The 24,300-nt window shown below is 45.8% G+C and overlaps 1 protein-coding gene across 1 annotated transcript in view; it reads right to left on the bottom strand.

Moving 5' to 3' along the window:
* Positions 1-24,300, bottom strand: part of CCDC13 (coiled-coil domain containing 13) — a 498,753-nt gene that overhangs the window by 389,295 nt on the left and 85,158 nt on the right. Inside the window, exon 4 of the mRNA XM_086941089.1 lies at positions 11,630-11,772. Within this exon, the coding sequence (XP_086797215.1) occupies positions 11,630-11,772 (143 nt within the window). The remainder of the gene's footprint in view (positions 1-11,629; positions 11,773-24,300) is intronic.

The following is a 24,300-nucleotide window of genomic DNA, read 5'->3' as shown; positions in this document are numbered from 1 at the left end:
ATCCTCGGACCATAAACTACTGGGACAATGGCAGGGCCCGTATTCTGTCTTGCGACAAGTAACCCCGGTCACCTACGAGGTGGAAACAGATCCCATCCGCCATGTTACACAGATTTACCACGTGAATCTGCTGAAGGCCTGGGTCGGGCCTCTCCCTGTTCTAACTGGTACCAGTCCAGAACTAGAGTTGTCTTATGAGCCATGCATTGATCCCGATCTCCCCGAAAACCAAAGACAGGATCTACGGGCTTCCCTACAATCATTGCAAAAGATCTTCTCTACATCCCCGGGTCGCACCTCGGTAATTGAACATTCCATCATAACCGAGCCCGGGAAAACGGTACGTCAAAGACCCTATCGGGTCCCGGAAGCACGTAGAGCAGTCATTCAAGAAGAGATAGTACAGATGATGCGCCTCGGCGTCATAGAACCGTCAGTCAGTAGCTGGAATTCCCCCATTGTACTAGTGCCTAAGCCAGATGGATCAATCCGATTCTGTATCGACTTCAGGGAGGTAAACAAAATCTCCTCCTTTGATACGTACCCGCTCCCTCGTGTCGATGAAATGATCGAACGAATAGGACGGGCGAAGTACATCAGTACGCTGGACCTCTGCAAGGGGTACTGGCAGATCCCACTGAGGGACGAAGATAAGAAGAAAGCAGCCTTTTCTACTCCGGACGGCCTCTATCAATTCACAATGATGCCCTTCGGCCTTCACGGCGCTCCCGCGACTTTTCAAAGAGCCATGAACCTAGTCCTGCAACCACATTCCCGGTATGCGGGAGCCTATTTGGATGATATAATCATCTACAGTGATGACTGGCAGCAACACCTGCATCACCTACATAAAGTCATATCATCCTTGGGTTCATACGGGTTCAGCATCAACCCAGCAAAAACCACCCTGGCGGCTCAAACCGTTAAATATCTGGGTTATCTGTTAGGCGAGGGACTGATCCGGCCACAGAACAATAAAATCACAGCCATCCAAGCCATCCCCTTTCCAAAAACAAGAAAAGAGCTACGTGCATTCCTCGGTCTATTGGGATACTACAGGAGATTTATCCCTGACTTTTCCCAGACGGCTGCCCCCCTAACCGATCTCCTAAAAAAATCAACAAAGGCCGAAGAGGCACTAAAACACCCCGATACCCGTATGTTAAAAGCTTTCCACCTCCTGAAACATTCCTTGCTGTCGGATCCTGTCCTTATCAGTCCGGACTATAATCTGCCGTTCATCCTCCAGACCGATGCGTCTGATCAAGGTTTGGGGGCTGTGCTGTCCCAACGTGACCGCAATGGAGACGAACGACCCATCCTATTTCTAAGCCGCAAATTGTTTCCAAGGGAGATGAACTACGCGGTCATAGAAAAAGAGGCACTGGCCATAAAATGGGCGATAGATAGCCTACGCTACTATCTAGAGGGACGGGAATTCATCCTGTATACCGACCACGCTCCCTTGGAATGGATGGCCCGCAATAAAGGACACAATGATCGGGTGTTACGTTGGTTCTTGTCCCTCCAACCTTACAGGTTCAAAACACTGCACAGGAAAGGCGTTGAACAGGGTAACGCCGATTACCTTTCAAGATATCCTCCCCCTACAGGAAGGACAGCTAGGGAAAGGGGATGTGAAGAGAAGGCGGCCCCTACCGTACACAACCCGATGGTTCCCTCGGGCTCCCGAAGCTCCCGGATCGATCAGACGGCGTCCCTGGCACCCCGGACACCATTGTTTTCTTCCTCCTTGCAGGACCCAATCCGGAACGACCAGAAACTGGAAGGACTCCCGCGTGACCCCGGAAGTCCCACCCCCTACCCCACGGCGGACGACAGAAAAGGAGAAACCAACGACGGCCTGGTGTGCGGAGAGTTCGGATCGTGGCAGAAGACGGACGGCGGCACCCCTGCAGAGCGGAACGGAGAAGGAGAAGACGACGAGGTCTGGACGGAGGACTGGTGGAGTCCTGTGGAGGACGCTGGAGAGCGGCCGTAGCTCACGGGAGAGCTACGGCGGGACCATGTGAGTAAAATCCCCCCTCCTGTGTAGATAAAGTGTGAATCACCCTAGCGTAAACTGCCCACACAAACCCCCCTCTTGGAATCACTGAGCACTGTGTATTATATCGAAGCCACCCTGACCACTGTACATTAAGTAAAGCACGTCTTCACGAGCTGGCACTTGTATGATATTCCTGGCACTGCCTCTATCCTCCGACACCCTCCTCTTCTTCCCGATCGTATTCTACCCTACCCCCTCCCTCACTGTCTGCCTTCTCTTACGCACTCCCGGTGACGGCATAAGGTATCCATACCGTTTGGAACGGTCGGACTAACGGTCCTTTCTTTATCTCTCCTTGCACGCCTCCGAGGAACCACCACCCGTGGAGGGATCCAGAGCCCCCTGTTGGACGACGGCACCTCTACCACCACCTGGGCTATCCAAGCACCTCCAGGAGCTATCTGTGGGACCTGTGACTACGGACCTTCCACAACGTGGACACCCCCTCCCAGACTCTGGTCTACCCGTGACTTTGTGCAACCCCCTAATAAATAGACATCGCTCACTACATACGGCCTCCACGCCTGTTATTCCGGTCCGCCGCTACCCCACGACAACAGATACATACAGTCACACAGCCACTCACTAAAAACATGTCAAAAGCCGTATCACTCATTAGTAGTACACCTAGGGGCCAGAAGTTCGACCTGCAAAATAGCACCTCACAAATTGCGACTCGTTTGAGACTCACAATTTACAAGGCGTTATTTGGCATGTACAACAGTGTGCTTAACACTGTTTGCGTTTCCCAATGGGGTAGCAAATTGCGAGACTCATGAATATTAATGAGCCTCTGGCAATTTGCGACCCCATTGGGAATGACAGGCCCTCAGAGGGATGGTGGCCTGCTGGTCTCAGCAGACCACCATGTCTGAGACTGCTTTTAAATTTTTTAAGGGCGGTTAGTAGTCCCTGGGACCACTGCCTGCCCTTAAAAAATATTTATTTTTATAGACAGTCACAAAGTGGAAGGGGTCCATGCGACTGCAGTACCACCCTCTAGAAGAGGGTGGTCATTTCCGAGTAATTTGCAAGTGTTTTGCGACCACAATTGCTGTCACAAAACATTTATACATTGCTTTGCGGACGCTATTAGGATGGGAACGCCCCTTCCTAATAGCGACTCGCAAATCCTAAATCGAATTGTACATGGCCCTGGGCCATTTTGCATGCGCAAACGGGTCGCAAACCCGTTTGCGCATGCAATTTAGGGTCATACATCTGGCCCCTAGTATACTACTTTAACACTGGTAGTACCTTAGTATATATGTTACACTCCCTGGATGGTGTCATCAGTGATGTCATTTGATATGTCATCAGTGATGTCACTGACCATGTTACAAGTGATTTAATATGTGAGATCATAAGCAGTGCATTGTGGGGGCATAAGTTATAGTTAGCTCAAGTAACTATAACTACCGAATTTCACTGGTTTTGTACGAGCAAATCAATCAATCAGGGGCTTCTAAAGCACAGCTACTCACCGGTGAGGGTCTCAAGGTGCTGGAGGGGGGTTGCTGTTCCCTTTTGGTAGGGGATCTTTTGAAGAGCCAGGTTTTGAGGTCCTTCTTGAATTGGGTCAGCGACGCGGTCTGCCTGAGGTGGAGGGGCAGGGTGTTCCAGGTCAGGGTGGCGAGGTAGGATAAAGAACCTTCTCCGGTTCTGGTCTTGTAGATCCTGGGGATGGAGGCTAGGGCGAGTTGGGCGGAAAGGAGTTGTCTGGCAGGTACGTGGAATGCGAGGCAGTGGTTCAGGTGCGCTGGCCCTTCATCGTGGAGATTTTTGTAGGCATGTGTGAGGAGCTTGAAGGTGATTCTCTTGTTGACTGGGAGCCAGTGGAGTTGTCGGGGGTGTTGCATGATGTGGCTGCGGTGTGGGATGTTGAGGGCCAGTCTGGTTTCGGTGCTTTGAACGTTCTGTAGTTTCTTGAGCTGTTTCTAGGTGACACCGGCATAGAGTGTGTTGCCATAGTCGAGTCTGCTGATGAGTGCATGGGTGACTGTCTTACTGGATTCTGGAGGGATCCATCTGAATGTCTTTCGGAGCAGGCAGAGTGTGTGGAAGCAGGCTGAGGAAACTGTGTTGATTTGGTAGTTCATTGTGAGCGAGGAGTCCAGTTTGATGCCACGGTTGCATGCATTGTCTGTCGGGGTGGGAGCGGATCCCAGAGCGGCTTGGCACCGGGAGTTGTCCCAGGCTGAAGGGGTGGGTCAATCAATCAATCAATCATTGACACTTATAAAGCGCGCTACATACCCGTAGGGTCTCAAGGCGCTGGGGGGGGGGGGGGTGCCGCTACTGCTCGAACAGCCAGGTCTTCAGCTTCTTCCTGAAGGAGAGGTGGTCTTGGGTCAGGCGCAGGTCGGTCGGGAGGGAGTTCCAGGTCTTGGCGGCCAGGTAGGAGAAGGACCTTCCTCCTGTAGTCGCTCTTCGGGTGCGGGGGACGGCGGCGAGGGCGTGGTTGGCTGATCGGAGGTGGCGTTTGGGAGCGTAGAAGTTGACTCGGCTGTTGAGGTAGCTCGGGCCTTGGTCGTGTAGGGCTTTGTGTGCGTGGGTGAGGAGGCGGAAGGTGATTCTTTTGTTGACGGGGAGCCAGTGAAGGTCTCTCAGATGTTTGGAGATGTGACTGGTTCGTGGGATGTCGAGGATGAGTCTGGCTGAGGCGTTCTGGATCCGCTGGAGTCTCTTCTGGAGCTTGGCGGTGGTACCGGCGTAGAGGGCGTTGCCGTAGTCCAGTCGGCTGGTGACGAGGGCCTGGGTGACGGTCTTTCTGGTCTCGGTGGGGATCCACCAGAAGATCTTCCTTAGCATCCCATAATGAGTACTTAGGTCTCGTCAGAGTTGAGCTTGAGTGAAATCTGAACCTAACTATAACGTCCCTGTAACCATTGTTTTTTTCAGTGAATATACACACACACACACATATATATATATTCACTGAAAAAACATAGGTTTTAGGGGCGTTATAGTTAGTTGGACATTTCACTCCTACAAACCATAGAAATTCCACCGTTATAGTTAGTTCAGCTAACTATAACTTGCACGCCCGCAATGCACTGCTGATGACGTCACATATTACATCACTCATGACATGGGCAGTGACATCACTGATAACATCTTGAATTACATCACGGATGACATCACTGATGACATCATCCAGTGAATGTGTGTTTTTCTGAAAATTAAATATGTTTTATATATGTATATCTCAAGGTCGATGGAAGAATAAATGGGTATCTATCTTAGTGAATACATGGGTTAGTGAGTAATGTTTAAATATGTAAATATCTGCATGAGTCTCTCACTTTGTGTATAAGTGGCTGCATGGGTTGGTGAGTAGCTACATGAGTGTCTATATGGGTTATTAGTTGGTTTTTGAGTATCAGTATGAGTGTCTTAGTGTCTATATGGTTAGGTGGGGGCTATTAGTGAATGGATGCATGAATGAGTGACTCACTGTTTGTATGTGTTGAAGACAACATGTGTGCAGGACTGTATGGGTGGATGAGTGTGTGTATGGGTGCGTTAGTGAGTGAATGACTGTCAATAGTGTCTTTATGAGTAACTACATATGTTTTAAACTAGTATATGTGAATATTGGTGTATAAAAGTGAGTATATGTGAGAGAGAGATTTGGAAGAGTTACTGTATAAATAAGTATGTGTTTCTATGACTGATTATTTAAGAGAGTGAGTATATGTAAGTTTCTGTAGAAGTAAGTGTGGTAGTGTGTGTATAACTGTATATGCAAGTAAATGGATGTTTGATACTTTGTGTGCATGTGTGACTATGTGTGTGAGTAACTCTATGGAGTGGCGGTGTGTAACAGGATGTATAGGTGTATGAGTACATATGATGAGTGAGAACATATATGAGTGACTGTATAGGACTGTTGGTGAATGAGTGGATGTGTACGTAGATCTTGGAATTTCTGAATAGGTGTGGTGTGTTGTAACTGGTATTGGTATGTCCATTGTTTTGAAAATGTTAGTTTGTATTTTTGAGTGTGTGTATATCAAAGGTTATATTAGGGTGAGAGGAGGTTTGCCACTCTATCACAAAGATAATGTCATCAGTGATATCATGAGTGAGGTCTCTGACCATGTCACGAATGATGTAATATGTGACGTCATCAGCAGTGCATTGCGGGCGCGCGAGTTATAGTTAGATGAACTAACTATAACGGGGGAATTTCTATTGTTTTGTACAAGTGAAAACTAACTAGAACACCCCTGAAACCTATGTTTTTTCTGGGAATTTCTAAGGTTTTTTAAATGCTCATTTCTAACTATAACGTGACTGAAACCTATGTTTTTTAAGGGAATTTCTAAGGTTTTTTAAATGCTAATTTCTAACTATAACGTGCCTGAAACCAATGTTTTTTTCAGTGAAATTCAAAGGTTTTTTAAATTCTAGTTTCTAACTATGCCTACAGAGGTAGGACATGTGATGAAAGAAGAAACAACACACAGAAACAAAAAAAAGAAATACAGAAAGAAGCAACAGAAGTCCACAAAGATGAAGAAAATTGCAAGAAGAAGAGATGTGCAGAAAGAACCAACAGAGGAGCCGAAAGTCCTCCTGTACCCACAACTTTTTCAGACGAGTACTGGTGGTAATTAAATTTGAATAACCAGACCTAGAGCCAGTGCTATGCTAAAAGACACTTAGAATACAGTGAAGACACCTACATATACTAGGAAACACTATGCTTTGGGGAACCCCTCAGATTAGCATGACCTCCTCTGTAAGACCCTAGAACATAATAGGGCAAGGGGATTAAAACTACCTCTTAAAACGCTCCACAGGGCGTGTTTGCACACTGGTGAAGGGAGGGGGGGCCTGAGGTGACATGTGTGCAAACACGCCCTGTGTCCGTTTTAAGTTGAGGATAAAGTCCCCTTGAATCCTGAGGGTCCCTTGGGTCCAACTAGCGCATCAGGTATCTCCAGTAAGCGCCACAGAGCGGCGTAGCAGAGAGGTGTAAAAAGTGGCACGGCCGGGACCACCTCTCTGCAATGCAGCGCAGTGGCGCTTACTGGAAGCCCCTGGTGGGCTAGTTGGACCCAAGGGGCCCTCAGGATTGAAGGGAAATAATTTCCCCAACTTAAAACGCGCCACAGGGCGTGTTTGCACACATCACCTCAGGCTACGTCCCCTCCCTTCACCACTTTGTAAACATGCCCTGTGGTCGTTTTAAGTTTGGAGATTAGGGGCCAGATGTAGGTAGGCATTTACCGGTCGGTAACGGCCGAATTCGGCCGTTACCGACCGGTAAATGCAATTTGAGATGTAGGGCCCTGTATTTTACAGAATCGGTAAATTTACCGATCGGTAAATTTACCGATTCTGTAAAATACCGAATCAGTATTTTTTCCCATTCGGTAAAATTGATATGTAGGTGGGACTCTTCTGAGTCCCACAAGCATTACAGAATCGGTATTTTACCATCAAATACTATTTGATGGTAAAATACCGATTCTGGTGTGCATGCACATGTGTGCATGCACACCTGTGCCATATGACAGGCAGACCTGCCCCTAGGGCTTGTATGCCTGCCACATGGCACCCAATTCTGTTTAGGGGGTGCCAGGGGGTGTCAAAGTGACACCCCCTGCACCCTTGTGAAATTCGGTATTTACCGATTCGGTAAATACCGAATCGGTAAAGCCTATTGATTTCTATGGGCTTTGAAGCCCATAGGAATCAATAGGCTTTACCGATTCGGTATTTACCGAATCGGTAAATACCGAATTTTACCGATTCGGTAAAAGGGAACATCTGGATTCCCTACATACCAACCCCTCACATTTACCGAATCTTAATTACCGAATCGGTAAAATTCGGTAATTTTCGGTAATTAAGATTCGGTAAATGTTACTTACCTACATCTGGCCCTAAGTTCCCTTGAATCCTGATGGTCCCTAGGGTCTAACTAGCCCACTAGGTACCTCCAGTAAGCGCCACAGAGCTGTGTTGCAGAGTGGTGTAAAAAGGGGCAAGGCCTGGGCCACCTCTCTGCAACGCAGCGCAGAGCAGTGGCGCTTACAGGAGGTAAGTGGTGGGCTAGTTGGCCCACAGGGACCCTCAGGATTCAAAAGGAGCTAACTCCCCAACTTAAAACGCACCACAGGGTGTGTTTGCACACGTCACATCAGTCCTGCCTCTTCCCTTCACTACTGTGCAAATGCACCCTGTGGCGCGTTTTGAGTTGGGGGATAAAGTCCCCTTGAATCCTGAGGGTCCCTAGGGTCCAACTAGCCCGCGAGGTACCTCCAGTAAGCTCCACAGAGCTGCATTGCAGAGAGGTGTAAAAAGGGGTATGGCCTCTGAACATCTCTCTGCAACGCAGCTCCCTGGTGCATACTGGAGGTACCTGGTGGGCTAGTTGGCCCCCAGGGACCCTCAGTATTCAAGGGGAATTAATTCCCCAACTTACAACTCGCCAGGGGGTGCGTTTGCACAGTGGTAAAGGAAGGGCCTGAGGTGACATGTGTGCAAACACGTCCTGTAGCGCGTTTTACGTTGGAGAATTAATTCCTCTTCAATCCTTAAGGTCACTGGGGGCAAACTAGCCTACCAGGTACCTCCAGTATGCGCCAGGGAGCTGCGCTGCAAAGAGGTGTTCAGAGGCCATGCCCCTTTTTACACCACTCAGGTAGCATTACAAAAATAGGACCCGAGGGGGTGGTGGTCCCCGGGGCAGCGAGGGGGGTTGTGTGCCCCCCACACATTTATTGATGAAAGCCCCGGGGGTGGCGGTCCCCGGGACTTGGGGGTCTATCACGGACCCCCAAATTTGAACAATTAGAGCCCCGGGGAGGTGGCGGTCCCCGGGGCGTGTGGAGGGGCTTGAGCCCCCCCACACAGGTAGCATTACAAAAATAGGAGCCCCGGGGGGTGGCAGTCCCCGGGCAGCGGGGGGCCGTGAGCCCCGCAAAATAATTAATAAAAGCCCCGGGGTGGAAGTCCCCGGGGCTTGGGGGGGCCTTGGTGGCCCCCCACACACAAAAAAATAAAGCCCAGAGGGGTGTCGGACCAATGGTTGCAGGAGACTGTGACTCCCGCAAATATTTACGGAAAGCCCCGGGGCTGGCGGTGTCCCCAGGGCTGCGGGAGCCTGCCTGGGCCCCCGCAATTTCAATTTAACATGCCCCAGGGACTTGGCCCACCTGGGGGCTAAATAATAAGGAAGCGCAAGAGCCCGTGCTTCCTTTTTTTAAACATTTTTGGCCAATATTTGCGCTGGGTGCGCAAATCTCACCGATTATTTTTGAGCGGCCTAGGGGTTCAGGGTGTTTCTACCCTGCCCCCTTGTTTTGCACCTTTTTTTGGCTGCCAACACTTCAGGGTTTGGAGTGTTGACAGCCAATTAGCATGAAGCTCGTGATCGGGAGGGTGCGCAGATCCACTGCGCCTCTATATATCGATATTGTTTTCATTTTGATTTTCTCAGCAACTACTGAACGGATTTACACCATTTAACAAAAAGAGTTCTTCCTAAACCAAGGGCTACCCTTTTGCCAAATTTGGTGTAATTCCGTTCAGCAGTTCGGGCTGTAGCCGTGTCTAAAGTTTCCTATGGAAAATAACAGAGAAAACATGCTTTGGGACCCCGCTTGCTGAATCACCCCGAAACGTTCAAGATTGGAGCGGACTGGTGCGCCCCAATTTTGAAAATTTCGTAAAGATTCGTCAACTGGCGCCAAAGTTATTGGGAATAGAATGTTGCAATTTTCCTATGGAAACTAGGTCCTAACTATAACTACCTACTGGCAACAGCCAGTAGGTAATACACTTATATATACACACTCACACATATACACACTCACACATATACACACAGATATACACACATATAAATACATACATATATATATATATATATATATATATATATATATATATATATATACACACACACACATATATATATATATGATCAAGAGCACGAGTTGCTCGAAACGCGTCGCCTGAGAGGTTGAATAAAAGCTCCCTTACTGCAGCCTGGGGTCCGTGTCTTCATTTCGAGAAACTGGAGGTGATGAAGATTGCGTTGTATATATATATACATATACACACACACACACATATATGTACATATATTACCTACTTGCGGTTGCCAGTAGGTAGTTATAGTTAGGACCTGTTATGCACAGGAAATCCGCAATATTCTATTGACAATAACTTTGGCGCCAATTGATGAATCTGCGCGAAATTTTCCAAACTTTTGGCCAGCTCAGTTCCGCTCCTTCCCTGAAACTTTGGGGGTGATTGGTCAAGCGGGGGTCGAGAAAAAAAGGGGGTCCCAAAACGTGTTTTCCACATGCAATTTCCCATAGGACCTTTAGCCACGGCTACAGCCCGAACGGCTGAACGGAATTACACCAAATTTGGCAAAGAGGTAGTCCTCAGTTCAGGCTCGTGCCTTTTGCTTATTTGGTGTAAATCTGTTCAGTAGTTTCTGAGAAAATGACATTTAAATGTACATATATATCTATGGGCTCGGAGGGTCCGCGTACCCTACGCGGAGCCTGCACGTACCCTGCCGTGCACGAGCTGCTTTTGAATTGGCTGTCAACACTCCAAATCAGGAAGTGTTGGCAGCCATCTTGTGCCTCGGTAGAACCGAGGCACAAGAAACCAAACAAAAAACGTGAAACACGCGAAAAGGGGGCAGGGTGAGACACACCCTGACCCCCTAGGCCTGCTCAGGGCCCCAAAAAATATTTTTTTTAAAAAGAATTCGCAGGATGCGCGTAGGATCCGCGTAGGATCCGCGCATCCTAGTGATATTAAAAAAAAAAGAAACGCAGTCTCCCGCTGTAAGTATGTTAATTTGCCCCCGGGGGGCCAAATCCCGAGGGTGTTATTGAAAAAATAGTGTGGGGGGGTCCCAATGCCACCCACACTCTCCCGGGGACCGCCACCCCCCGGGGCTCTAATTTAATATATGCGGGGAGCTCACGGTACCCCCCGCAGCCCCTGGGACCCCCACCCCCCGGGGCTTTTTCAAAATGGGTGGGGGGGCTCTCATGGCCCCCCCAGCCCCAGGGACCGCCACCCCTGTGGCGTTAAAATGTTAACTGGGGGGGCTCTGAGGCCCCCCAGCCCCGGGGACTGCCACCCCCGGGGCTCGATTTTAATGTATGCGGGGGGCTCACAGGGCCCCCCTGCAGCCCCGGAGACCGCCACCCCCCCGGGCTATTTAAAAATGGGTGGGGGGCTCTCAGGCACCCCAGCCCTGGGGACCGCCACCCCCGGGCAAGAATTTAATGTATGCGGGGGCCCCATGAGCCCCCCGTATTTTTAAACAATCTTTTAGAATAAAGTAGGCAAAAGACAAATACAGTGCCTGATTTTTGTGGTCACTGATCCCTCATTAAAGAAATTCTCAAGTCATAAATGGGAATTCTGTCAGTACATGTTGAGTGATAGCCCTAAACGGCTGACCGCCAGCTCATTGGTTCAGTTGTCAAGCATAAAAGTAACACTTATCAATCTCTGATTACTGGCACAAATACACCGACTAAAAGAACAATGTTGAAAAGATACCCTTACCTCTCTTTCAAGCTCTTTCACTCTGTTGCTCAATTGTTTAACTTTAGTTTTTTCTTTCTCGGTTTCAGCAGACAATTCGCGATTCTTTTTGGACAGCTCCACTATTTTGGTAGCTGCAACATCCCCTGCAAAACCTGCTGTTCCTAATGAGAATAATAACAAATATGAAATTAAAGAACCTGCTTAGATCATGGAGTAGAAGTAAGATAGGTTTGACTGCTATTTATTTTATGCTACAAAAAATGCTATTTCAAATCGTGACTTACTACATAAGATTACAAACTCAACAACCACAGAGTGACAAAAGGGCCTTGTATGAGATCAAATAGATGAAAACCCCAGCCCCCTTGCAGCTGGTCAGAGGTTAACTGCCCCCAAACCTAGATGAATTTTATATCAGAACAACTAAATATGTTCCTCCTTGGTATAACTTTAATTCTATCCGCCTTTTAAGCTGCATCTGTGTTTCTTCTATCAACCCTTTCTTAACCTTTATTCATCTACATGCATTCATAATAAAATACTTTTGTGTTTCTATATAGAAAAAATCTTGAAGTTAGAATAAAAGAACATTTCGTCACATCACAGAATCCGTAGCATATTAACATATAAAGAAAAATAAATAAAGAATATCCTTACATTCTAATGCAGAATAGAGGCTTACTGGTAGTACAAAATGTCTGATATTAATCACAATTACTAATGAGGCAAGCAGAGGTTTAATGATTTATCTCCTTATTCCACAATCATTATGTTAGTACTGTTGCATCTTTTCCATTTTTGCAAGTTCTCAAATAAACGTCCTAAAGTACCTAACTTTCACATTTGGCTAACTCAACTTGCCTCTGTTCTATCTACTCACTTTTTTCATTTTCCATATTGGGGTAGCTTCTGGACAGCCCTTGAGGACGTCACTTCTTCATGTTAACAATGCCTAGGCCAAAGTAAGCCAAGCCAAACATGCTTCCACTCATTTCTCCTCAACTGAAATTCTTAGTTTGCAGGATAAAAGCTTACTAGGTCAAATAGGAAAGCGTGGATTTACCTCGAGGTGCTTTTTGAAATGCACTATGGCCAGGTCTCAAATAACTTATATAGCATTTGCTTTCAACAGCAACTTGCCCGCCATCATGGCTAGTAACATAATGCCAATCCTAAAACAACTACCATTAGACACCATCCATTAGAAAAAGTTTGTACTTTTTATTTTTAGCAAACTTAAAACTACCAGGATGTCTCATGCCTAAATCAGATGTATTCAGTTGTCTGTCTCTTAACCCTTTCACTCTTGAGGTGGAAGCAGAATCACTGGTTATAGCGCTCGGTTTATTTGATGTAAGAAATGAAACTCAGCACTGCAGAACAAGTTACTTACCTTCGGCAAGGCATTATCCGGTAGAGTCAACATCTAGCTTCAAATTCCTAACCTTTGAATTTCCCAGGCATCAGACTGGATCTGGAAACTTTTGCGTAAGCAGTACCCCCGCGCGCTGTTGGGTGGTTCCGTTTGATTCTGTGTGGCGCCGCTGGCACCGTATATGATGTTGTGGTCACCTATATAGGTGCCACTCACGTTGGCGGACATCAGTTAATTTTCATACTTTCCATGCCAGAAGTGCAGAGCCATAAAGTGAACTGACTAGTGTGTGTCTAAACAAGGGCGCTCAAAAGGGAGAAACCCCAGCCCTATAAATGTATTCGCAGAGCAGGGAGACATGGGGAGATAAAGGAATCTGCAACTAGATATCGTCTCTACCAGATAATGCGTTACCGAAGGTAAGTAACTTGTTCATTTGATAGAACTTTTAGCTGCAGATTCCTTATCTTTGAATAGATATCCAAGCCATAGCATCCAGGCGGTGGGCTGCAGACAAATTGACTAGACTAAGAAGTCCTGCCAGACCGAACGTGCGAAATGCCCATCCCTGTGGAAATTACTGTTCAGGCAGTAGTGCTTGGAAAACGTGTGCAGGGACACCCACGTTCCTGCCTGGTGGATGTCCAGGACTGGAACACCATTTTTGTTAGCTCCTATATAGGCCACAACGAGTTGATCGTCCACCCAGAACTCTTTTGTGCGGTCAAAGTAGAACAATGCTCTTTTTGGGTCCAGGCGGTGGAGTTGTTCCTCCTCTTTAGAGGGATGTGGAGAAGAATCAAAGGAGGATAGGTATGATATGATATGATATGATATGATAAATGGGATTTGTAGAGCTCACGTTCACCTACGGTTTCTTGGCGCTAGAGTGGTAGGGCTGAGAGGTACAGAGCGGAGCCAACTAGTTGTGAGCTAACGAGAAGAGTTTTAAGTAATTTTCTGAAGTGAGCACAGGAGGGAAGAAGGCGGAGTGCTAGGGGGAGGGAGTTCCAAAGAACTGGAGCCTGGGTAGAGAATCTCAGGCCTCCATGCTTCTTACGTCTGAAGGAGCAGGGGGTCAATGGATAGGGTGGCAGATTGTCCCGAATGGAATGGGGGCACCACTTTAGGCAGGAAAGAAGTCCGAGTGCGAAGCACCACCTTAATTCGTAAATACCATAAGATAGGGAGGCTTGGATGATATAGTCTGCAGCTCACTTATCCTCTGGTCAGATGTTATTTCCACTAGAAAGGCTGTATTTGAAGGTAAGCAGCCAGAGGGAACAATTGTGTAATGGATCAAATGGAGCACACATGAGGTAAGTGAGAACCAGGTTCAGATCCCACTAAGGCATGATGAAGGGCAAAGGAGGAATCAGATCTACAAGGGTTTTCAGAAACCTATTAATAATAGTGACTTGAATCAAGAGGGTTGGTCAGGCAGCCGCAGGAAAGCACACAGAGCAGAAAGATAACCTTTGAGAGCACTCAGAGCAGAGCCCTACTGGGCATAGGTAAGAAGAAAGAGTAGAATATCATAAAGAGAGGCAGAAAGAGGGTCAATAGACTTGTCTGTACAATATTTCACAAATCTTTGCCAACAGCTGGGATATATCGTTTTAATGAAGGGCCACCTGGCTGCCAGAATAACTGTACAAACTTCGGGAGGAAGGACAAAAGCGATCAACTGTCGACATTCAATCTCCATGCAAGGAGGCGGAGGATTCGCAGGTTCGGTGGAAGACCCTCCACTGCTGCTGCTGCGATAGAAGATCCTACTGAAGGTGCAGCCTGATCGGAGTATCGATGCTCATTTTCAGAAGCTCAGCATTCCAAACTTCCAGAGCCACAAGAATGAATTGGGCCTGGTCGCTCCTGATCTTCTTGAGAACTCAGGGCAGCAGTAGTATGGGTGGAAAGGCATACAAGAGGCCTGAGCTCCACCTCAGACAAAAGGTGTCTCTGAGTGAGAGCCGCCTTTGAAATTCCAACGGGCAAAACTGATGACATTGAGATTCTCTTCGGAGGCAAACTGTTCTAATCAGGGCCTGGTGGGCAAAGATCGCAGGCGTGCCATAGGAGAGCTCCCAGCAGTCGACCAGCCATATGATGATTATCCTGCCCGTCATGCTTCGCAGAGGGGAATCTCAGCCTTCTGTGACTCCAGGATTGAGGCGACAGTGGATGTGGGGAATAACGAGTGTGTAGATCGCCTGGGGAGCAGCGGAGCGTGCTGCACCCTGGTCCCGCTCCTGCCCAGCGAGCGGTGCTGCTGTTGTGGTTGGGCCCTGTTGCGCCTGGTGGTAACACCCCGGAGACTTCCCGGCCCCATGGATGTCGTGCAGCGGTAAGTGGCACCCCCGGCGCGGAGACCTGGTCAGGGCAGTGAGGTGCGGGCTGTGTGGGAGGATTTGGGACCGGGTCGGGTTTTGTGGCCTGGCTGCTCAGGCTTCTGGCGGCCTGGGAAAGGACTCACCTACGTTGGTAAGGAGGTGCAACGCCCCATGGGACCTTTGGGGCCTCCTGACTCGGTGGTGAAAGGGAATGTCGGCTGGGAACTGCAGCGAGGTTGGTGGCAGGCCGCTGCGCCTCCAACAATTATCGGTGGTGGGTGGGTGGGTGAACCACTTGCTACGGGGCGGCAGGCCCGCTTAGCCAGGGATGTGCTAGCGTAGCCGGGGTGATAGCCCCGGCTGCGTCAGAAGATTCCACGCCTCCGGCGCATACCGGCAGGCCCCCTGATGATTGGGGATGACTTGGAGGTCGCGGCGAGTCTTGGTAGCCTTCCCCCCATTGCCATTGATCTCCTCTCTCTGTGGGCCCTAGATACAGGCGAGTGAGGCCTTCCGATTGGGCTGCTGGATATTGGCAGCGCAGTTGCAGACCAGCACTGCTCCTAAGTGACTGTACCTGGTGGGGGAGGGGACAGCCGTGGTGGGCCCAAGTGAACTGGTGTGTGGATCCTTCCCCTTCCCCTTTCTTGGGCTTCAACTCTCTCATCAAGGAGCCAGTAGCAGTTCAGACAATCATTTGTGTGATGTGAGGTAGTGTTCCATTCAGCCATTTTCTCACTGGGTCGGTCTAAACTACATTCAACCACATGCCACGCTAGAGTCCGTAAATTATACATTAAGGTATAACCATACATAACCATAACATAACTTTAGAAATTCCAATATTTGTGTAGCTTAAGTTAGGTTTGTATAGAAAGAATAAATAAAGGTTTACTAACTATAATGTTATATATATATATATTCACTGAAAAAACCATAGGTTTCACACCAGTTATAGTTACCTGGAAATTTTACTGACATAAAACCATTGAAATTCCACGTTATAGTTAGTTGGACTCACTATAACTTGCGCGCCTGCAATGCACTGCTGATGACGTCACATATTACATCACTCATGACATGGTCAGTGACATCACTCATGACATCACTGATGACACCATCCAGTGAATGTGTGTCTTTCTGAAAAAATAAATATGTTTTATATATGTATATGTAAAGGTCGATGGAAGAATAAATGTTTAAATAAGTATCTTAATGGATGTTTTTAAAAAAAAAACTTGATTAGTTAACTGGCTTATTAAGTGTATCTTAGTGAATACATATATTAGCGAGTATTGTTTAAATATTTAAATGTTTGTATCAGTGTTTCACTTTGTGTATAAGTGGCTGCATGGGTTGGTGAGTAGCTACATGTGTGTGTATATGTGTTATTAGATGTTTTTTTAGTATCAGTATGAGCGTCTGTATGGTTTGGTGGGGGTGTTACTTAGCACATAGATGCATCAATGACTAACTCACTGTTTGTATTTGTTTTGAAGACAGCATATGTGCAGGACTGTATGGGTGGAAGAGTGTGTATATGTGTGTGTTAGTGAGTGAATGACTGTCTCACTAGTGTCTTTATGAGTAACTACATATGTTTTAATCTAGTATATGTGAGTATTGATGTATATAAGTGAGTATATGTGAGAGTGAGAGATTGAAAGAGTTCCTGTTTAAATAAGTATGTGTTTCTATAAGTGATTGTTTAAGAGAGTAAGTATGTGTAAGTTTCCTTAGAAGTAATGTGCTAGTGTGTGTATAGCTGTAAATGCAAATAAATAGATGTTCAATAGTTTATTTGCATGTGTGAGTATGTGTGTGAGTAACTTTTGGAAGACTGTCGGTGTGTTAACGGATGTAAAGGTGTCTCACTACATATGATAAGTGAGTATATGTATGAATGACTATATAGAACTGTTGGTGAATGAGTGGATGTGTATATAAATGGTGGAATTACTGAACTGGATGTTGTAACTGGTATAGGTATCTCCACTTTTTTGTAAATGTTAGTTTCTATTTTTGAATGTGTTTCAAGGTTTACATTATACTGAAAGGAGGCCTGTCACTCTGTCACAAGGATGGAGTCATCAGTGATGTCATGAGTGATGTCACTGACCATGTCATGAGTGATGTAATATGTGACGTCATCAGCAGTGCATTGCAGGCGCGCAAGTTATAGTGAGTCCAACTAACTAGAACGTGGAATTTCAATGGTTTTATGTCAGTAAAATTTCCAGGTAACTATAACTGGTGTGAAACCTATGTTTTTTTCAGTGAATTTAATAGGTTTTTTAAATGCTAATTCCTAAGTATAACTGGTGTGAAACCTATGTTTTTTCAGTGAATTTCATAGGTTTTTTTAAATGCTAATTCCTAACTATAAGTCTCACTTTATAAGTAAGACTGTTAACGCTCTAGTTGTTCTTTAGAACACTCTGGTACATTCTATCATTGGGCTATAGTTGGGCTACATATGGCTGATATTTGGGCTACATTTGTTTTTTTTTGTCTCTGGTGGCCATCTTCGGGCTACATTGGGCTACATTGGGCTACATTTGGGCTACATTTGGGCTACATTTGGGATCTAACATATATATAGCCCAATGTAGCACAATATATATATTTTTTTAAAGTTAATTTTCGTAAAAAACACTTGAGTATAGCAAAGGCACATCGGGCTACCAATCCCTACAATTTTTCCCATTTTTTTTTTTATTTGTTTATTTTTTATTTATTTTTTTGCCTTGGAGCGCTCCCGGTGCGCGCCCTCGTGAGCGCCCCGGAGAGCGTACTCGTTTGAAGCGCCCCGGTGCGCGAACCGGGATGCGTCCCGTTAGCGCCAATGTCGCGAACGAAAACATGATCGTGAGGTATCGCGTAGCCGCGTCCGCGTGATACGCACGGCGTAAACGCACCCGGAAGCATTCGACGCGCTTACGCAACGCGCCCCTGGGCGCGTAGCGTAAGCGCGTCGGGTCATGTGACCTGAAAATAACACTTTTGATTGGTTCACAACAGTTTTGTTTTCCAAATGATGAAAGACCCCACCTTTTTTCCTCATTTTCACTTTGTTGTTTGAGTGAAGAAGACCTGCATTCTGTGAGAAATGGCTTCAGTAGTAGCAGCTGCAGGTGCATCTGCACCACCACCACCTCCACCACCACCACAAGGACCACCACAAGACCACATTGGTGGTCATGAAGAAGAGGACGACGAAGAGGAGCAGGAGGAGAGGCAATATCTGCCTGAGGACAATCCCCCATACAAACCCAAAGAACATTTTATTTGGGAGTTTTTCAAAATGCCAAGGGGTACCAAAAAAGTAAATGCAGCAAAGGTGACTTGCCTCATCTGTGACCAATAACTGTCAAGAGGGAACCCAAACAAAAAATATTCGTTTGGGAACCACACGATGATAAGGCATATGCAGAGGAAGCATCCAAACAATTATTCAAGAGCAGAAGTCAGGCAACTGACCAAGAACCCTCCCCATCCTTCTACTTCCACCACCTCCAACCAACCCACTCCATCGGGTGCAGAGGCTAGGGAGATGGTCCCTAATGTCCAAACAAAGTTTTCAAAATTTAAATTTGTTTGCATATATTGCAACAAAACTATATCATATGGTGAGCAGAGCATCACTTTACTTAATCGAGCTGCAGACAACCATCACTTCAGCAAGCAACCTTAATTTTTTTCTATTTTTTTGCTCCAGTTGAGCTGTTTGCAATTCCCTGTCTTTTGTTTCACCACAGAAAAAATACAAAAAAATATAAAATTGTTCTGAAAATCCCCCCCCAAAAAAATGTTCCAAAAACCCCCCAAAAAATATAAAACAACAAAAAGAAAAAAAAAACAGTTCTTTTCAGAACTACCTCCAATTTATATGAAAATGCTACATTTTTTAAAAACTGTCTTTCTTTTTCCCCCATGGTACGCTCCCCGGTCCGCTCCCCGGTGCGCGTACTGGGCGCTTCCCCCGCGAAAATCGAAAAAAGAAAATATTGTTTTGCCCCGCGGGCCCTTTTATGACCCCCACATCAAACCTAGGGGGTCTGGGGGGGTCTACCCCTGCCCCCTTTGCCCCCTTATGGTCATTTCCCCCTTTGTTTTTGCCACCTCTTGTGTCTCGATCCTACCGAGACACAAGATGGCGGCCGCTCTGGACTGTTTGGAATGTTTACAGACACCCGAGAGCCAATCAGCTTTCTGTGCGCAAGTCGCGTGGCGCGCCCGGAGCGCTCCCCGGAGTGCGCTGCCATAGATATATATATTTTTTTAAACCTAAATTACTCAAAATCCACTGGAGCACATATCTTGAGACATAGCAAAGGCACATCGGGCTACCAGTCCCTACAATTTTGCCAAATTTGGTGTAAATCCACTCAGCGGTTCAGGCTAAAAGTGAGGTCGACCGCCCTATGGAAATTAACATGGGGAAAACGCGTTTTGGGACCCTCCTTTTATCTCGGCCCATGACTCATCCCCCCCAAACTTTCAGGGAAGGACCGGAGCTCGACGAGGCCATTTTGAGGAAATTTTCAGGCAGATTCGTCAACCGGCGCCAAAGTTATTCCAAATAGAATTTTGAGATTTAACATTGAAAACAATCCTAACTATAACTACCTACTGGCGACCACCAGTAGGATATATATATATAGATATATATATATATATATATATATATATATATATATATATATATATATATATATATATATGCAAAATCTTCAAACAGCACACTCCCGCTGTAGAAATGACAGCCCAGCACGGACCCCCACTCACGAAGAGGCGATGACATACAGGAAGTGTATGTTTTCGCGCTTTCAGCCGAAAGCATTTGGATTGTTTTCCCTGCAAGGTTAAAGATCGTCACCATCGAGCACCCACCCCCCCACCCCGCGGCCAAAGATAAACCCAACCCGAAGTAATCTCCTCGTGGAACTGTGTCGGAGACGCGCTAGTCGGGGATTGAACATTGAAGGTAGGAGGGTATACGGCATTGAGGGGAGAGTGTTGTGCACACGGCAACAATAGCGGGACTGATTTACAGTAAAACGCTCTCTATTCTTGCTGCACAAATATCAGATTTAATTCCGAATGTCGGCGGACACGCTTAGGGACCGAGAGGCGGCAACCTCTGAACTTTTTGGCAATACATTTCAAGGCAACCTCACAACACATCAAGTTGCAACAAACCCAGTGAATGAAAACATTAAAGATAAATTCAGGCAATTAGAGAAACTGTCTAAATCAGAATAAGGCAAATGATGGGAGCACAAATCCTTACAGCGTTACCTGGATTTGGATAGAATTCCGAGGGGATTGCGAATATTAATAGCTCCCAGTTATGATCAACCCAATCTAAATATGATGAGACTGGAAGCAAAGTAACCTAGAATCGTCCAGGAGACTATAGGAAATTCAGGTTCAATATGCAGAGATAGACAGAATAGCTCTACAAGAAAAACATTGAAGCTCTTTACTCACTCATACAGCTACTTATACAACCAGTCACTCACCCGTACACTCAGTCACATAGCCACACACTTGTCCACACAACTACACACACACCCATTTTTTTACCTAGTCACTGACTTACTCACTCACCCATCCTGGTTCACAACACAGCCACTAACCCATACAAGCACTGAAACACTCACTCGCACACCCACACAACCACTTACATGTTCATTTAAACATCCATACAAGCACTCACACATCCGCTCACTCACCCATAAAGCCATTTACACAGACACTCACTATCCAATACAGCATCTCACACACCAACTCACTTAACCAATCACCCACTCAAAGAGCCACTCATTCACCCATACAACCACTTACACACCCAGCCACTCACTTATACAGTCCCTACAAACAGTTACCCACCCATAGAGCCACTCAAACCATCATTCACACATCCATACAACCATTGACATACCCACTCACTCACCAATACAGCAACTCACACACCATCTCACTCACACAGCTACCCTCACAACCACGTATACACCCATACAGCCACTCACACACACCTATACACAGAAGGATACATATAGTCACAAGGCCACTCGCTAAATATATGCTAAAGCAGTATCACTCAGTAATAGTGCACTTAGTATATTAACTGAACTTTTGTAGTAGGTTAGTATATATATATATGTTTAACATCCATAAACTCTTAAAAACACTTATACACACTGGATGATGTCATCAGTGATGTCATTTGAGATGTCATCAGTGTTGTCATTGACTATGTCATGAGTGATGTAATATGTGAGGTCATAAGCAGTGCATTGTGGGGTGTATTTTATAGTTAGCTTAGGTAACTATAACTGCTGAATTTCACTGGTTTTGTACAAGTGAAATCTGAGCTTAACTATAAAGTCCCTGTAACCTTTGTTTTTTTCAGTGAATTTCTACGTTTAAAAAAAATTCAATTTCCTAACTATAATTACTCTGTAACATTTGTTTTTTAACTGAATATATAGCTATACATATGGATATACATATACACACACATACATGTATCCACACGGAAAGCTCCCAAGTGCTATTGAGCACAAAGCAGGAACACAGATTCTCGATATAGCTCATGCCAAGTTTGATTTATTTAATGCAGTGAATCAAAGAGCAACTCCTCCCACTTTCTCACTTCGCAGCGGAAGACAGGAGCTCAGACCGCAATTTGCTGCTGTGTTATTTTATTGTCTGTTCAAACAAACCACAGCCATGACGCGTTTCGAGCCCAAAGTCCATTGATCACATATATATATTCCTTTTCGCATAGTCCCGTTTACTGACTGCTGGGCGCCTCTTGGGTGGTGCGTATCGAGTACGGGAGGACCAAGCTGTTACAAATATTGCCACGCTTTCCCTTTGCACCGGGATTTTCTCACCGCACTCGCTGCTCCGTTTGATTAGAAGAATATATATAATATATATATTCAGCCGTGCTGTTGACTGTGTCTAGGGTCCAAGATGTACCTGGACTCGAGGTGTCTTAATTGCCCCACCCATTTGCCACCTCTCAAATTGCTTGGAATTCCATCTATTGCGAAGAACAACAGTTTGGCCACATCACTATTATGTTGCTCATAAAAGTGTCTTGCAAGGAAATAAGTGAAATTGGCATTCCTGATCAAATGAAGGTGCTCTAGTACACGTTTTCCAAGTAGGAGATAGTACTGCCCGCATACATAAGTGGACAGGGACATACTAAAACGTATAGCAGTGGTCAGAGCTACAGTTGTAAAAATGACCTATTTTTCTCTTGTATCCACCAGATATAACATACCCTGTAGTGTTGGAGATGAATCTACATGCTTAGCAGTGCTTGCATTTGTGAAATCTCTGGGGTTTAATTAACCAAGTATCCGTATTATGGTCCCTAGGGTAGCAACTGTGAGTCAATTTATCCCCCAGTGTTATACCTCTTCAATAGGTGATAGAGATTTGTGGAGGCAATTCTAGGCCACTTACAATGTCGTTTTTCAGAATAGTCCAATGTTTGCACATCAGATTCCTGACTTGATAAGAGAGAGAACAATAGGACTTATTATCCCCCAACCCCAGGGGTTCTACTTGGTAATTGAATAAAGTAACTGATCCCTGGTGAGGGGTTCTGATTTCTTAGAGGCTGCACTTAAGAGCTTAGGTGTGTAGCCCCTTTGTCTCAATCTTCTACTCATTTGAGAGGTCTGTTTTGAAAATTCAATATTATTACTACACGTTTTCTTTAGTATTAAGGTCTCCCCATAGAGTATGCTCTCAGTTAAGTTTTTTTGAGGTGCTGGCTCTTGTAGTGCAAAGTGTTATTCCCTGCCGTTGCTTTGCAGTGTACAGACATACATACTATTCCCTCTTGTACCAACGGTTGGACATCTAAGAAGATCTCCTGAGAGCTCATGGTTACTGTGAATCTCAAATTAAAAGGGCTGTCATTTAGTCTTGCAAGATACTCATATGCCTTTTACCTCGGACCATTCCACAACAAAAAAAATAATAATCAATATAACGGGTCCAAATCAAAACGTATTGCATGTAATTCTGTTGTCATCTGCCCAGGCCACCTACTTCTCTCACCAGCCCATCGTGAGGTTCGCAAAGTTGGGGGGGGGGTTAGCAGGTGCCCATCGCTATCCCAACCCTTTGCCGATAAAAGACCCCTTCGTCTACAAAGATATTCTCCTTGAGACAAAATTCAATCATACTGATGAGCATTTTGCTGAATTCCAAAAAACATGCTGGCCTTGTTTTCAAGAAATGCTCACACATGTTCACTCCAAACATATGATCTATACACGTATATGAAGAAACCACATTAATTTTGGTCATGAGAAAAGACTCTGACCACTCCAAATTATGAATTTTAGACAGAAAATCTTCACTGTCCCTGCAATTTGCCAGGAGAGCTGCCACAAATGGAAAAGGGAAATAATCAATGTATATAGCTGTATTTTCAAGAAAGCTTTTATTGGAGGAGAAAATCAGTCTCCCCAGGGGATTTGTGGTGCTATTATGCCCTTTGGGCAGTACATAAAATGATGGAACTCAGGTAATTTGACCTTAGAAAGTTGTATTTATCATACTCTAAGATCCCCTATTTTGCCACTCCATCAAATGATCCTGATACTCATGTACAGAGGCCTTATACATATCGTCAGTAATTACTTCATAGCAATCATTCTGAGAAAGCTGTCGCATGATCTCCTCCTCATATATATTTGTATCCAGAATCACTTTGCCTACCTTATCGGAGGGTTTGATTTCTATGGTGGTGCCGCTTTTCAATACCTCTAAGGATATTCTTTGGGCAGTTGTTAACATTATTGGATGTCCTCCGACCCCTGTCTCTCAGGGCGAGTAATTCCTTGATCACTATGTCAAGGAAGACATACAGATTATCATGTGGTAGCGTTGGTATGAGACATGACTTAGGTTTAAAGCCGTCGCCACTTGGTGTCTGTGTCAAT

Source organism: Lissotriton vulgaris, chromosome 10, assembly GCF_964263255.1.
Source record: "Lissotriton vulgaris chromosome 10, aLisVul1.2, whole genome shotgun sequence".
In the NCBI taxonomy this organism is placed as follows: domain Eukaryota; kingdom Metazoa; phylum Chordata; class Amphibia; order Caudata; family Salamandridae; genus Lissotriton; species Lissotriton vulgaris.
Note: the sequence above shows the minus strand (reverse complement) of the source record. Positions and strands in the feature narration are given on the sequence as shown.